Raw genomic sequence first — 13,162 nt, 5'->3', positions numbered from 1 at the left:
AATACGCAGTAATGCTATGTAGTAATTACTGTATTAACAAATTTAGCACCAAAATATCACGATGTATTGAAAACATTGATTACAAAAATGCGTTGGATAATCCAGAACATTGGATAAGCGAGTGTTGGATAAGTGAGACTCTACTGTATTCCCGATTTTATAGAAAAAATAGCATTTTAAAGCATTTTAGTGCAGTTCCCATTAATTATGATGAACCTTGATGGCCCATATAGCCCATTCATAAAGTATATCACAGCAGTAAAACATGAGGGCGTTAGTAATAAACTACAACTCCTATCTCATCAGATATTCTTTTTGGTAAGTACAACAATTGAACCATGCATAAGAGAGACCATAAAGGGAAATTCTAAAAGCATATTCACATTTGTATCACAAATCAAAATAGTTTTCAGATGGATAAAGAAATGGTACTCAGAGAACAGAGTTTGAGATTGCTCTAATTTAGAACTATTTTAGCAGTTCCCAGCCTTAAATACTTTGGATATAAAAGTATAGCAGTATTTATTCCTTCATTAGTAGGCAGTGAAGGCTGGCAATTAGACAAAATTCCTCCCTTTTGTCAGTAGCTGCCAGGCTTGGGGGAAAAAAGAGTTATTCATTTAACCATTGGTAGCCATTGAAGGCTTCATCTTTCCATGGGCTCTACCTAAAGGTATAGTTGGCCCCTATTCTGTGAATAAGTCCATGTGCCATGCCATTGCTCTGAAGAACATATTTTATGTTGATGGATTTGCTGCCCCTACAAATGACTAGAAAATATAATGGGCCATGTTTTTCCCTGTCTGTGTAGAATTCCATATCTCATCAAACCTGAATGGCCCAAATAAGGTTTACAAGGGCCTATTTCATCACATACGTAAATTCTTCCCAAACACAGGGGGTTTTCTCCCACGTATCTCTCTGCTATCTGTAGCTTTTATCTAAGGGCAAGTAGTAGTCATACAGCCTCAATACAAATTAAGATAATTATGGTCTCTCTAACCCAGTTATATTACACTGATTCTACTTGAACAGTCATGACAGCGGCTGATAACTTCCTGGGATTTGTAGTTTTTTACGGTACTAGAGCTCTCTGGCAGAGAACTCAAAAATATCTCATAAACGTACAAGTTACATTTTCTTCTTGTTACTTTGAAAACTGTGTTTATGTGAATGTTTTGGGAGTGAAAATTTCTATTTTTTATGAGTTGCTCAAAGAGGATCTGACACCCATCAAAAGTTAAATGCAACTTTAAAAGAAGAACAGAAATGGCCATGCAGAGATTATTTATAAGAAATTCAATGGTTTCATGTACATTTGGAAAAAGAACAAGGAATGTGATGTCAACTAGCTGGGGATTCCACTGAGGTCGCTGACCTGGTTTTGGGAAATCCACTGTCTTGTTCGTGAGGCCTCAGATATTGCTATTTACTCCTCTCATTCCTCCCCACAGTCCAGGCTAGGAGTAGGTGGCAGGAATCAGAAACCAATTGTGTCTGTAGAAACACAAGTTCCCCAGCCCTGAGTGAAACCAAAGCTGCTGTCTGCTAATGTGGTTAGTTGTTTCCCATGTTTATTGGGATATTTTCAGAAATCTCTCAAGTAGGATATGAAAGCAATAGAGCTTCATGCAGTTTGCCCTTCAGCAAATTGTTTTCAAAGGGCATTGCCTCTAAACATTAAAGGACAGTGCATTTAACCATCGCAGTTAACTTCTATGAATTTGCACAATCTGCATTTAAAGCAACCTATCAACATACCTTATGGCAGAAAAATGACTAGGAGCACCTCTGTGTTGTTTGGATTAATTTTAATTCCAGCATAAATTAATACATTCTTTTGTCAGTTGACAACCACCAGTTTATGCTTTCTTTTCCCAATCTGTATTCTCTTTACTGCCTATCCAGTTGTAACAAAAGTTTGGTGGATGGACAGAGAAAAAACTGGAATAAAGAAGAGGTTGTGGCTGTAGAGGAATAGGTTATTACCCATAAAGCCCTATAAGGTTTGGATCCTGCCTATTTACATGACCGCAACTATGTTTTATTTTATTCTAGAAAAAGTATTTAACTTTATTTTTGTTAGTTTTTTGTTTGTATGTTTAAATGTAAATTTGTATTAATATTTTAAAATAAAAATCAATTATATAAAAAAGAAAAATTGCACTTGGACACTTGAAAAATTGGACATTTAAGACACGAGTGAAAACTGTTGTTGTTGTTGTTGTTGTTGTTGTTATTATTATTATTATTATTATTATTATTATTATTATTATTATTATATTCAAGGGCTTTTTCCATTCTGCAAAATGCTAAAATTAAATATGGATTTCCCATATTTGGAGGCTTTTTCAAAATTCAAAAATCCACTGTAACAAAAGTAATGAACAAAAAGCAGTGTGTTGCAAAGTGATATAGAAACCATAATTTTTTTGAGAAAACTGGGGGAATCCCAAGGGGTCAGAGATCATGTTTTGGGACAATCCCTACATTGGAAGCGAAATAGCAGCTGCAATCTAACATTCTTCTGGCTATTACTTTATAATAGCAATGTGTAATTGTGAGGACAGAGAGGTCTGCATAGTGAGCCTGAGGATCAGAATTAGGAAGTTACAATTTTACAAAAGTTACAAACATTTAGGATATCAGTCTTCATGTGCATGCGCCTGTAAAATATGTAAATCTCTTAAAAGCATAGTTCGAGAAAGTTTGTTTTTGAACTAAAGTGTTCCCTCACTTATCCCGGGGGTCAGGTTCCAGGATCACCCACAATAAGTGAAAATCCGTGAAGTAGGGACACTTTATTTTAATATTTATATATTATTTTAGTAGTTATACACTATTTTAAGTCTTTATCAACCAATCGTGTATTCATAAATCGCTTCCTGTTGCTGCTTGGGCTCCTTTTTTCTCCCTTCAGCTTCTCCTTCCTCCCTTCCTTAGGCTGTAAATTTTAATTTTTTATGATTTATATAATATTCTTTTAGAGTTTATTGAAAAACCACAAAACAGTGAATCCGCGAAAAGTGAACTGCGAAGTAGTGAGGGAACACTGTATAACCCTTTAAGTCCCAAGCTACATGGTGAGGGGGTTCGGGGAATTGAAGCCCACCTTCTTCAAGCTTTTGGTTAGCCACAGAAAGAACGCTCGTCACTTCAGACCTCACTGATTTTGTTCTCTGCTGTTATAAGCTTGAAGCAGAGTCACACCGCAGTCATTATACTAGTAGAACCAAAGTACAAAATAGCGTGTATGGTCGTAGCTGTGAAAACCCCATGACTCCCGGTGATATAATGTCAGCACAGGACTAAGTTATGAATGAGAAAAGCTGTCATCATCACAAACAATCATTTCTAGAATGTAGTTCAAGTCACATCCCATGTCTAGTGTGTTGTAAAGACTATGAGATTGGCTAGAAGGAAGAGTGAGAAATATTTTGTGGTATGTGGTCACTGTAAAGAGTTTGCTTTCAGTATGCAAGAGTTTCAAGTAATAATTACCAGTTGGTATTTTCGTTTTGTTTTAGTTTTTTTTTCTTTTGCATTAATTTGGAATACACAAAAGCTTATACCAAATAAAACCAGTTAAACTTAAGATCTCACAAGACTTTACGTTCTCTTTGCTGCTAGAGACCAATTTGGCTATTTCCTGGAAATTTTATGCATTGCTTCATCATAAAAGGAACAGCACAACTAGGTTTCTATGCAAAGAACCCAGAAACCTCCTCCACTGTTTTCCTAGGGTGTTGACTTATTGCATTATCAAAAAAGCAGAACTGCACCACCCAAAAATGAACAATAGAGAGTACAGATTTACATAAAGTCTGCACATTCCAGATGAAAGTGTAGATTTTGTTTCTACTTAATGGCTGCAATTTAAATAAAAATGTGATTTATCCCTCCCCAAACACACACACACAATGACTTCTTGACTGACGTGCTTGTTCAGTCTGTTGTCCAGGTAGACAGATAAAATTCAGGCCCCCTCCTAACTTCTCCCTTCCTTATCTTTAAACTGGAGTCAAATCAGCTCTTCAAATATATAATGCCTTCAAAGAAATAATTAGTCTCTGACTACCTTTGAAATAGAAGACAGTAATGCACATAGGATCTCTACTTATTCTCTAAGATGTGTCAGCACTTCCAATTTGCTCTGCTACACCAGCAAAAATACTCCAGAGAACTCTGTTTCAAAGTTGTATAAGATACAGCATGGGATCACCCCAAAACCACCTTGTTTTCCAGATGGTCAGTCAAGCAGTCAGTGCATCGGAACCAATGCCTGTCTTCCTCGGAGATGGGGCTGCTCTTTTGTTGGTCAAAAGCAGAGTCTCATTGGCAATGTTGCTTCTGGTGAGTTCACAGTAGCGAGCCCAGCCATATAATCACTAGAAGCCATATTGTCAGCAAGACTCTGCCTGGGGACTGCTTCTGGCTGGTGACATAGCTGTGGATCTTTTTGATTGTGGACACTTGATCGTCCACAAGTCAAAAGCAGGAGGATCACCTGTAGTTTCCTGGAACCTCAGCAGTAATGTGTAGTTCTTCTTGTAACAGATCAAAGACTGGAAGCAGCACTTCTGCTGCAAAACTGGCTGTATGACATGTGGGCTGTTTGCAGTGGGTTTAAGGAGAAGGCCATGAAAGTCTTCGACAACAAATTTTATTTCGTCTATGTTGACATGGCCTAAGTTATAGTCTGAGTGTCAATATGAGCAAAAGTAAAACTCTAAGTCTTACAGGGCCAGATTTCCAGCAGTTCAGGTCAGCGCCAATTATGACCAACCCAGATGGCAACAGTTTGCTAGTGAGGTATTGCTCAGGTGCTTGATAAACATGTCTTCCTTACCTGTACTTTTCTGATATGAGATGTGATTATGTCCTTGGAGAGCTCAAAGCCTCCAGTGTTCTATTTTATCCATTTCATATAGAAAGTCAGAAGTCGGTAAGATTTGGCCATACCACTCCGCAACCCTTTGTTGGGGTATGTTGAGTGGAGTTAATGGAATTGTAGGCCAAAACATTTCGACAGTCTGCTCCTGTTGTAACGTTTCAAACCACCACTAACTTTAGCAGACAGTCCAATGAGATATGCTAAAAGCGACTGCCCGGGAGGATGAATATGAATCAAACATGACTGGAATGAAATGAGCACAGGCATGAACTATGTGAAATATATGAAGTCCAATAATTTAACCAAAACACCCTCCTTCCCTCCCCCTCTCTCTGGCATTTAGAAGATTTTTATTGCACGGACTGTCCATATGAAGCAAAACAAAACAAGTATAAAAAGAATAGATTTCCAAGGGAATGGGAGACCTTTGGAGTTTTTGACATTCCAAATAGAATGCTATAGCAGGAATATATATGATATCCCCTTTTTCATTTGTGAGAGCGCCAGTGGACGTTGTGTGTGCACAGTTTGATTAATTATTAATTACATATTCACATATGTACCCATCTTTTCAATTGCATTTCATTATTTCTTTTCCTCCTACTCATATTGCTTCTTTCTTCTCTGAGTGTACTCTTACTGCTTTTTTATGCATACAAGTGCTTTTTTCCTTACCACATTATCTGGTTTTTTTTGTTAGAGAAGTTTCTGTAAGTCTACCACCTAATGACTAGAGTTGGAAAAACAGATTCAAATTTTAATTAATGAAAGTTAAGCCCATTAGAACCCAGATCCATTTTAATTTCAATATGAAATTTCAGGTGTCTAGATTTCATCTTTACAGGGAGCACATGACTTCTCTGCTGTAAAAGCTCCATTGACTGTTGGTCAGTTTCCAGGCACAGTTCAAAATGCTGGTTTTGACTTAGGGCACTTCTAGACAGGGCAGAAACCTGGGAGGAGGTGGGTTAAAATAACCCGCTTTTTACCAGGTTTCTGTCCCCACCCCCAACCCAAATCCCGGGCTTTCCCTTAAGGGGTGGCTAGATGCCATTCCAGGTAAAACAAAGGTTGAACAGGGATGGCATCCTGCCAGCTACCCATTTCCATCCTTAAAACATACCAGAGAGGACTGCCAGCAGGGCAGGCCCTCCATAGAGTACTCCTGCCACTTGAAAATGATGTGTCAGGAGGTGGGAAGAGGGAAGAGCGTCCCCCACAGCTCCAGATACTGCTGGCAGCCCCCTAGGCAGGTTTTTGGGGGAAATGGGTGGCTGAGGAAGGGGTGGGTGCCCTCCGGGTGGGTGCCCTCCCACTCTATTGGGCTTCAGGACCTGAAGAACTGGAATGGCTATGGGGATTGACCCCCAGGGCTGCAGAAGCATTCATGGGAGTCAATCCCCACAGACTCAGCACCTGGAAAAATCCAGCCCTAGCTTAAGGTCCAGATCTTTCCAGGTGTTTAATTAATCCAGAACAAACTGGGAAAACCCAGTTTTCTCTGGATTAATTTGCTGTTCCCTAAGTCGTTATTTGGACTCCTCAGGTAAAAGCAAGACAAGTCCCGTGTTTTGGGCCTGTCTGAAAGGGCAATTAGAACATCTTATGCATCTTGAGAACAGGTTACCTGTGAGACTATATCTCCCTAAATTAATCTTTTCCACCACTTTCTCAGGACTATTTGGTGGAACAGGGGAGAGGGCCTTCTCAATGACTGCTCCTAGACCTCAGATCTCTCCCTAGAGAAGCCAGGATGATTACATTCTTGCTTCTTCTAATGAGAGAAGGTAAAAAAAATATGTTCCTCCAAGCCTTGAGAATTGGGTTGGTAATTCTGTGTGGTGCTGTTTTGAGGATTTTAAAATAATTTGTAGTTTAAACATGGTTAAATAGTTTTGATGTTCAATGTTTCAATTTGGAAACTGTTTAATTGTATTCGTCTGAACTTAAATTGTTTTTAATATGTTAGCCTCTTTGAGTCCCATTATTGGAAGAAAGGCAGAGTATACTTAGAAATAATAATAATAATAATAATAATAATAATAATAATAATAATAATAATAATGTTATGGACAGACAAATAATTCATTATTATTGATTATCAGTGTAATTAATACACATTTAGAAAAACTAATTATATATATTCATACATAATTTCATACTTGGCCTTAGCATTTAACATTTGATACCTAACAGTATTCATTCTTTACATGTTCATTGCTTAAATGTTTTACTCTTTCCTCTTATATACAGAAATATGCTTCATGGATTTATTTGGTTAACCTTGAAAACTTCCTCTGACGTGTTTAGTGTGTGGTCTATTCTGCTTTTACATTACAATGTTTTCAACAAAGAGGGAAACAGAACTTTTTGAAAACAGACATTTCAGTGTCTCTTTAGAATAACAATATAAAAATCACAACACTGTACAATAACCACTGGTTGAACTGCATATTTGCTATATCACATTAAGTTGTATGGTATTGACAGCATTAGAGGAAGGGCTACTTTTGCTAAATGGTCATGACAAAAACTGTGTATCCTCTTGGAATTAGAAGGACATGACGAAAGTACTTGTAATAACATATACAAGTACAGACTTGTTTCTGTTTGAGAAACAAAGAGAAAGTCTAATATGTGAAGGAAAGGCCTCATTAAGAAACTTATTTGTTTCTTCATTACCTAATAATCTTTTCTGGAGTTATCTCTTTGTTAAGATGATGATGATGATGATGATGATGATGATGATAAGAATAATAAGAATAATAACAATAATAATGATTTATTACGCCATTTTTGATCAGGTGTAGGTAGTAAAGTAAAACAAAAATTCTCATAATCTGGTAAAATGATCCAAATGGCCATATAACAACCAGGGACATAAATAACATCTTAAATTGTGACTTTATATTCCATAATTTTACATGTACATAACTTTAAAGTAGATGATAAAGTCACTGAAAACATTCATGTTTTCCCATACCTTGGTTCAGTCATTAATCAGAACGGAGACTGCACCCAAGGTATTAGATGAAGACAAGATCCTGAGGTGTACAGATATATCACTGAATACTGAAGTTCAGATGGCCCACACCATCATATTCCCATTTCTATGTATGGTTGTGAAAGCTAGATAGTGAAAGAAGTTGCTAGGAAGAAAATCAACCCATTTGAGATCTGGTTATAGAGAAGAGTTCCATAGATGTCATGGACAGCTAAAAAGACAAATAAATGATCCTAGAACAAATCTGGTAAAACTCTCCTTAGAATCCAAGATGACTAAACCAAGGCTGTTGAACATTTGTCATTTGCTAGATATAAACACACACATACAGTATATAGCACCTGCGATTCAAAGATATATCCCGTTTTTTGAGATTTATATATGGCCAAAGTGTGTCTTAGATTTGCAGAAATACAGTATAATAACCAGATTATTTTATCCACATGGTCATATACATTCTCATAGAATCATAGAATAGTAGAGTTGGAAGAGACCTCATGGGCCATCCAGTCCAACCCCCTGCCAAGAAGCAGGAAATTCCACCATGTCAGCAAGGTGGGATTTCCCTTTGTAGAACTCATACTGTTTTTTCCCTCAGCTAGATGACCTTCTAATATACAGTACTCAATAATTTTATCTCCAGTGATCCTTTTTAACAATTTAGCTGGAACAAATGTTAAGTTTACTGGTGTGAAATTTCTTGAATCGTTTTTCAAAAAAAGAGATTATTATGACATGTGCTACTTTTTGAGTCCTCTGGTACCAAGGTTGGTCTTAGTGATAAGCTATATGTTAGAAGATCATCTATTTTAGCCATTGAAACTAATTGGTAATAGGTCATTTCTGAACACCAGTATAAAACATCAAACAACTTGGGATCTGATTAACGAAGATAACACTTTCTTCCTTCCATTTGGCTTTTGAAAAGTCTTTCCATACTACACTCCTGAAGTTAACTCCATATCCATTCAGAGCAAGCCATTTTCATAGCAGTACCCATGAGTAGGAATGCTCTTTTATCAAATAGGCTTTTGACAATACTTTGTTTTAAGTACATGCCTTTCCAATATAGTTTGGTCTACCATATGCTTATAGATAACTAAAAAAACTGAATGACAGTATTTACAATCCCTATGTTTACATAGAGATGGTCCATTCTCTATGGTCCATTCTATGCAAAATGGACCATAACAAGAATTTGGGAGGAGCCAGGTGGGGAAAACAGCCTCTGAATTCAAGGACAGGTTAAAAAACTGACACAGGTATTGGTTGGATCAAGAGAAAAATAATAATTCAGGCTTACAGAGAAGAATAAAAAAAAACAATCAGAACAATGGTTTTATAGTTCCCCTTATCTCTATCAGCTTGCCTCATCACATGACCTTTCTGGTCAATGTGAGGCTACAGCTTTGTTTGTTCTCATCATTTCCAGTTTTCAAAATATGGGCACATGGGGCATTACCTAATAACAATATTAACAAAGGCATGTAGCTAGGGATAACCAGAGCTGTCTCCTGACAGTCCATCCTTTTAGCGTGTGTGGCTTTATAAAACTCCATTTTAGATCTTTGTTTCTCAGATGTTTGCCAGTCTGTCCTGAACTTTCCATGGAGGTGTTCAGAATGTCAGTCCAAGTCAAAATATCAAGCTGGTCAAAACTGGTTCACAAAGATGTATCCTAGAGCACCCCATTCCCATATAAAGTATTGTTTGGGATGTACACATAGTAGCTGATATAACAATTCCAAAACATTACTAGTGTCCTCGTTTGTTCATATGACAAGCCTAGTGATTCTGTAATCAAGCATATTAACTGGGATATTATTATAGATTGGAGCAAAATGCTTTATATTAAAGTATAACTATAGATATTGCATCTAGCGTATAGGCATTGTTTATATTATATGTTTCGTGATTTTTGTGCTTTAGAAGTATCTTGTTTATATAGATTTGTAAATCAACAGAAATTAATATAAAATAAATGTTTTTAAAATACATGCCATTCACACCATTTCACCCCCATATTTCAAACAGAAGACTGTTAGTAAATGGTTAAGTTAATCCTACTCATTAGTTCAAGGTTAGTCATGTTCTCTACCCAATTAATAGAAAATATGATTCAAACAGTAACACCTAGACTATGCAATCCAGTAATGTTTGGACGACCCAAAACATTCAATGCAATAGTATTTGCAGTACTTGCCACTTTTCAAAAAGTGTCAGCTCTTATTGGAAGTAAGCAAAGAAATGGCAAGGAGTGTGCTTTTATTATATTGAACACATATTGAGTTATTGTACTTACCTGAACTATCAGACTGGAGTACACAAAGGAAAAGCCAGAGAAACATCTTTAAACTGGATCTGGAAAACATTTCTTCATTCTTCAATGTGTGCACTATTTCCTTATGCTAACTGGGTAGAAGCAGTAAAAGAACAATAAGTTACAGGAAGCGACAGTAAAAATGATTGATCTAAATAACAATGCAGCCTGACATGTTTCACAACCCTCACCATCTTTATTTATTAATCTTGTAAATGAACATGTTGTGCTTCAATATAAGGCTCACTTGCACTGAAGCACAGGTATGTGAAGCTTCCCGTTGCCATCTGAACATTAAGGAACACTATAACACTAAGGGAATATGTAGTGGAAGAAAGCACAAAACAAAAAATACATAATCAGGCTTGGAAGAAGAATTAAAAAACAGCAGGAGGAGATGGGAGTTCAAGGATGAATTACAGCATTTGCAAATGGATTTTGGTGACAATAACCAAAAATTCCCAAATGGATTTAGGTGCTTTAAAAATGAGCATGAGAGAACAGTGTGATGCTGCATCTGGCAAAAATGTATGTCATAAGAATAGCTTTGAGTACAAGAGAAGAAACAGACTGTCTTGAGGAGAAGAGCTATTTTCAGTTGCCATTTCACCATATCAGATTATCAACCAAGTAGGAAAGGTAAAAGTGGCAGAATAAGGGATTTAAAATTAAGAGCATATGGGGAAAGTTAAAAGACTTAAGGGGAAATAAAGAAACAGGACTTGTCAGTAGCTTCTTCAAGAACAGAAAGGAAGAACAGTACCATATTTAATGAATCCAATTAGAATAAAATATCAGATTTGAGCTAAAGTTTGGGGTGAGGATAAGGACCTCGACGGATCAAGCTCATAAATGGAACAAATTAATATAAGACACTTTAGAATCTGCTGAAGACTTCCAAATACCCCTGCTTCATACCAAGAGGCTAGAACAAGCAATTTGTGTGTGTCCTTCCACATTTAAAATCCTTCAGTGCAATGCTAGCAAACAGAGGAGAGGACAAGCAATCATCTATTTGGACTGAACAGAGTGGCCCCGCCAGATGTTTTTTCTTGCCATGCCAACTTTCCTGATCTACCAGCCTTGTTATCTCATGGCATAACCAAGTTCCTCTCTGGACAAAAGGAGAACAAAAGTGTCCACAGAAAAGAAAAAAAATATTAAAAGGACTGAACCCCTCTTACTTTTCCATGGCATGAGAAACAAACTATCCATTCAACGTGTTGCAGAAGCCAGCAAACTAAGAGAAGGAAGTAAGAAAGATCATTTATAGTCAACTTACGATAAGCAGAAACCTGAGATGAATGACTTGGTTTCCAAAGCGATGTCTCATCCTTCAGTGAGCACTAATCCTCATGGGCCAATGATCACAAAGCTCCACCACTTGATCATTCTTAACCTGTGATTGTACAGAAAGATAATTACGGAGCTTTAAGATGAGCCAAACGTCACCGCCCTCACAACTTCCCTTTTCCATCCTTCAAAAAAGTCACACTTTCACCCTCTTCCCAGCTACAAGGCACTTTCCGTTTCACTTACAAAACAGCAGAGAGGCAGGCTGAGTTGAGGATACAGAGGCAATATCCTTAGGGAACTTTATTGAAATGGTTTTTAAAAAAGAAACAGTGACTATAATGTTGGACTGGCTTACTACATGTAGTCATACCACACTCCAATATTCTCATGTTAGGTATTTAAATTCACAATTGTTGCTGTTTTCCGTTCTTCTTTCCTTCAATGTTGTACAAGTTTACATCACATATAAGTAAGAGCTTCCCTTTCTATATGCTGGCAAAAATCTCATTTGCCAAAAAAGAATAACCTGTCACAAACCAAGCCATTCTATTTAATTATAAAGTCTTTTTTAAAAAGGTAACTTAATTGTAATAATAATAATAATAATAATAATAATAATAATAATAATAATAATAATATACTATATTTATATTCCGCTCTATCTCACCGAGGGGACGCAGAGCAGATTACAGGTACATATATGGAAAACATTAAATGCCGTTATACAATTGACAAAGACAGACAGTACATAAACAGAGGCAAGGCTTCTTTTCATCTCCAGTATCCGGCTGTGCTCGACTCGACCATTGAGAGGTGCTTTTGATTCATTTTTCACGCTGAGGAACCTGTTGTCCATGGACAACTTTCCTGGTCGGATTTTTGCCAGCATATTTTTCAGGGTGCCCTTTCTCTCCTGCCAAAGTGGTACCTATTTGTCTATTTAGTTTTTTCAAACTGCTAGGTGAGCAGAAGCTGGGCTGACAGCAGGAGCTCACTCCAACCCAGGCTTGAACTGCCAAACTTCCAGTCAGCAGGATCTTCTATAGCTGGTGGTTTAGCACGCTGTGCTAGACCAGACCAGCAACAACTAATTAGTTGTTGCTGCTTTTCATCTATTTCAACCGGTGTGAATTATACATCCGTTACAATAGTGAGAGGAATAATTTCATATGCCAAACAGATTTCTTATAGGGATTAACAAGCAGAACTTTATAAATAAATGAATAAAAGACTCCGGCTTCTGCTTTTCTCAGGGCCCTTAAAGGCCTCTTTTACACTGCTATATAAAATCCAGATTATCTGCTTCGAACTGGATTATATGGCAGTGTGGACTCATATAATCCAGTTCAAAGGAGATAATCTGGATATCAATGTAGAAGAGGCCTGAGTGATATCATCTGATCGGTAATATCATCTGATCAAAGGGATACTCTTGTTTCATCCAATACTGACAAACCTGTTTCTTTCGTTATCTTTTGGGGCTGGTAAAGAGCGATTAGATATTACCTGAACATCATTAAGTATGAACTGGATTTGTTTAGCTTTTTCCATTCTTTAAGAACTGTTAAGCACATCCCATGTCTGACCATCTCAGCTGTATTGTTTTCTGTGTGCAGCCCACCTTTAAGTGATGAGGTGTTTTAGGGTA

The 13,162-nt window shown here is 37.1% G+C and overlaps 1 protein-coding gene across 2 annotated transcripts in view; it reads right to left on the bottom strand.

The window, feature by feature from the left end:
- The window catches only part of vtcn1 (V-set domain containing T cell activation inhibitor 1), a 31,804-nt gene extending 20,074 nt beyond the window's left edge, over positions 1-11,730 (bottom strand). For both annotated transcript variants that reach the window (XM_008107695.3, XM_062974954.1), the window contains exons 1-2: positions 11,501-11,730; positions 10,201-10,310 (exon numbers count right to left, since the gene is read on the bottom strand). In XM_008107695.3, coding sequence (XP_008105902.2) covers positions 10,201-10,270 — 70 coding nt within the window. In that variant the 5' untranslated portion in view covers positions 10,271-10,310; positions 11,501-11,730. The remainder of the gene's footprint in view (positions 1-10,200; positions 10,311-11,500) is intronic.
- Between the last annotated feature and the right edge of the window lie 1,432 nt (positions 11,731-13,162).

This window comes from Anolis carolinensis, chromosome 3, assembly GCF_035594765.1.
Source record: "Anolis carolinensis isolate JA03-04 chromosome 3, rAnoCar3.1.pri, whole genome shotgun sequence".
Lineage (NCBI taxonomy): Eukaryota > Metazoa > Chordata > Lepidosauria > Squamata > Dactyloidae > Anolis > Anolis carolinensis.
This window is presented reverse-complemented; position numbering and strand designations above follow the sequence as displayed.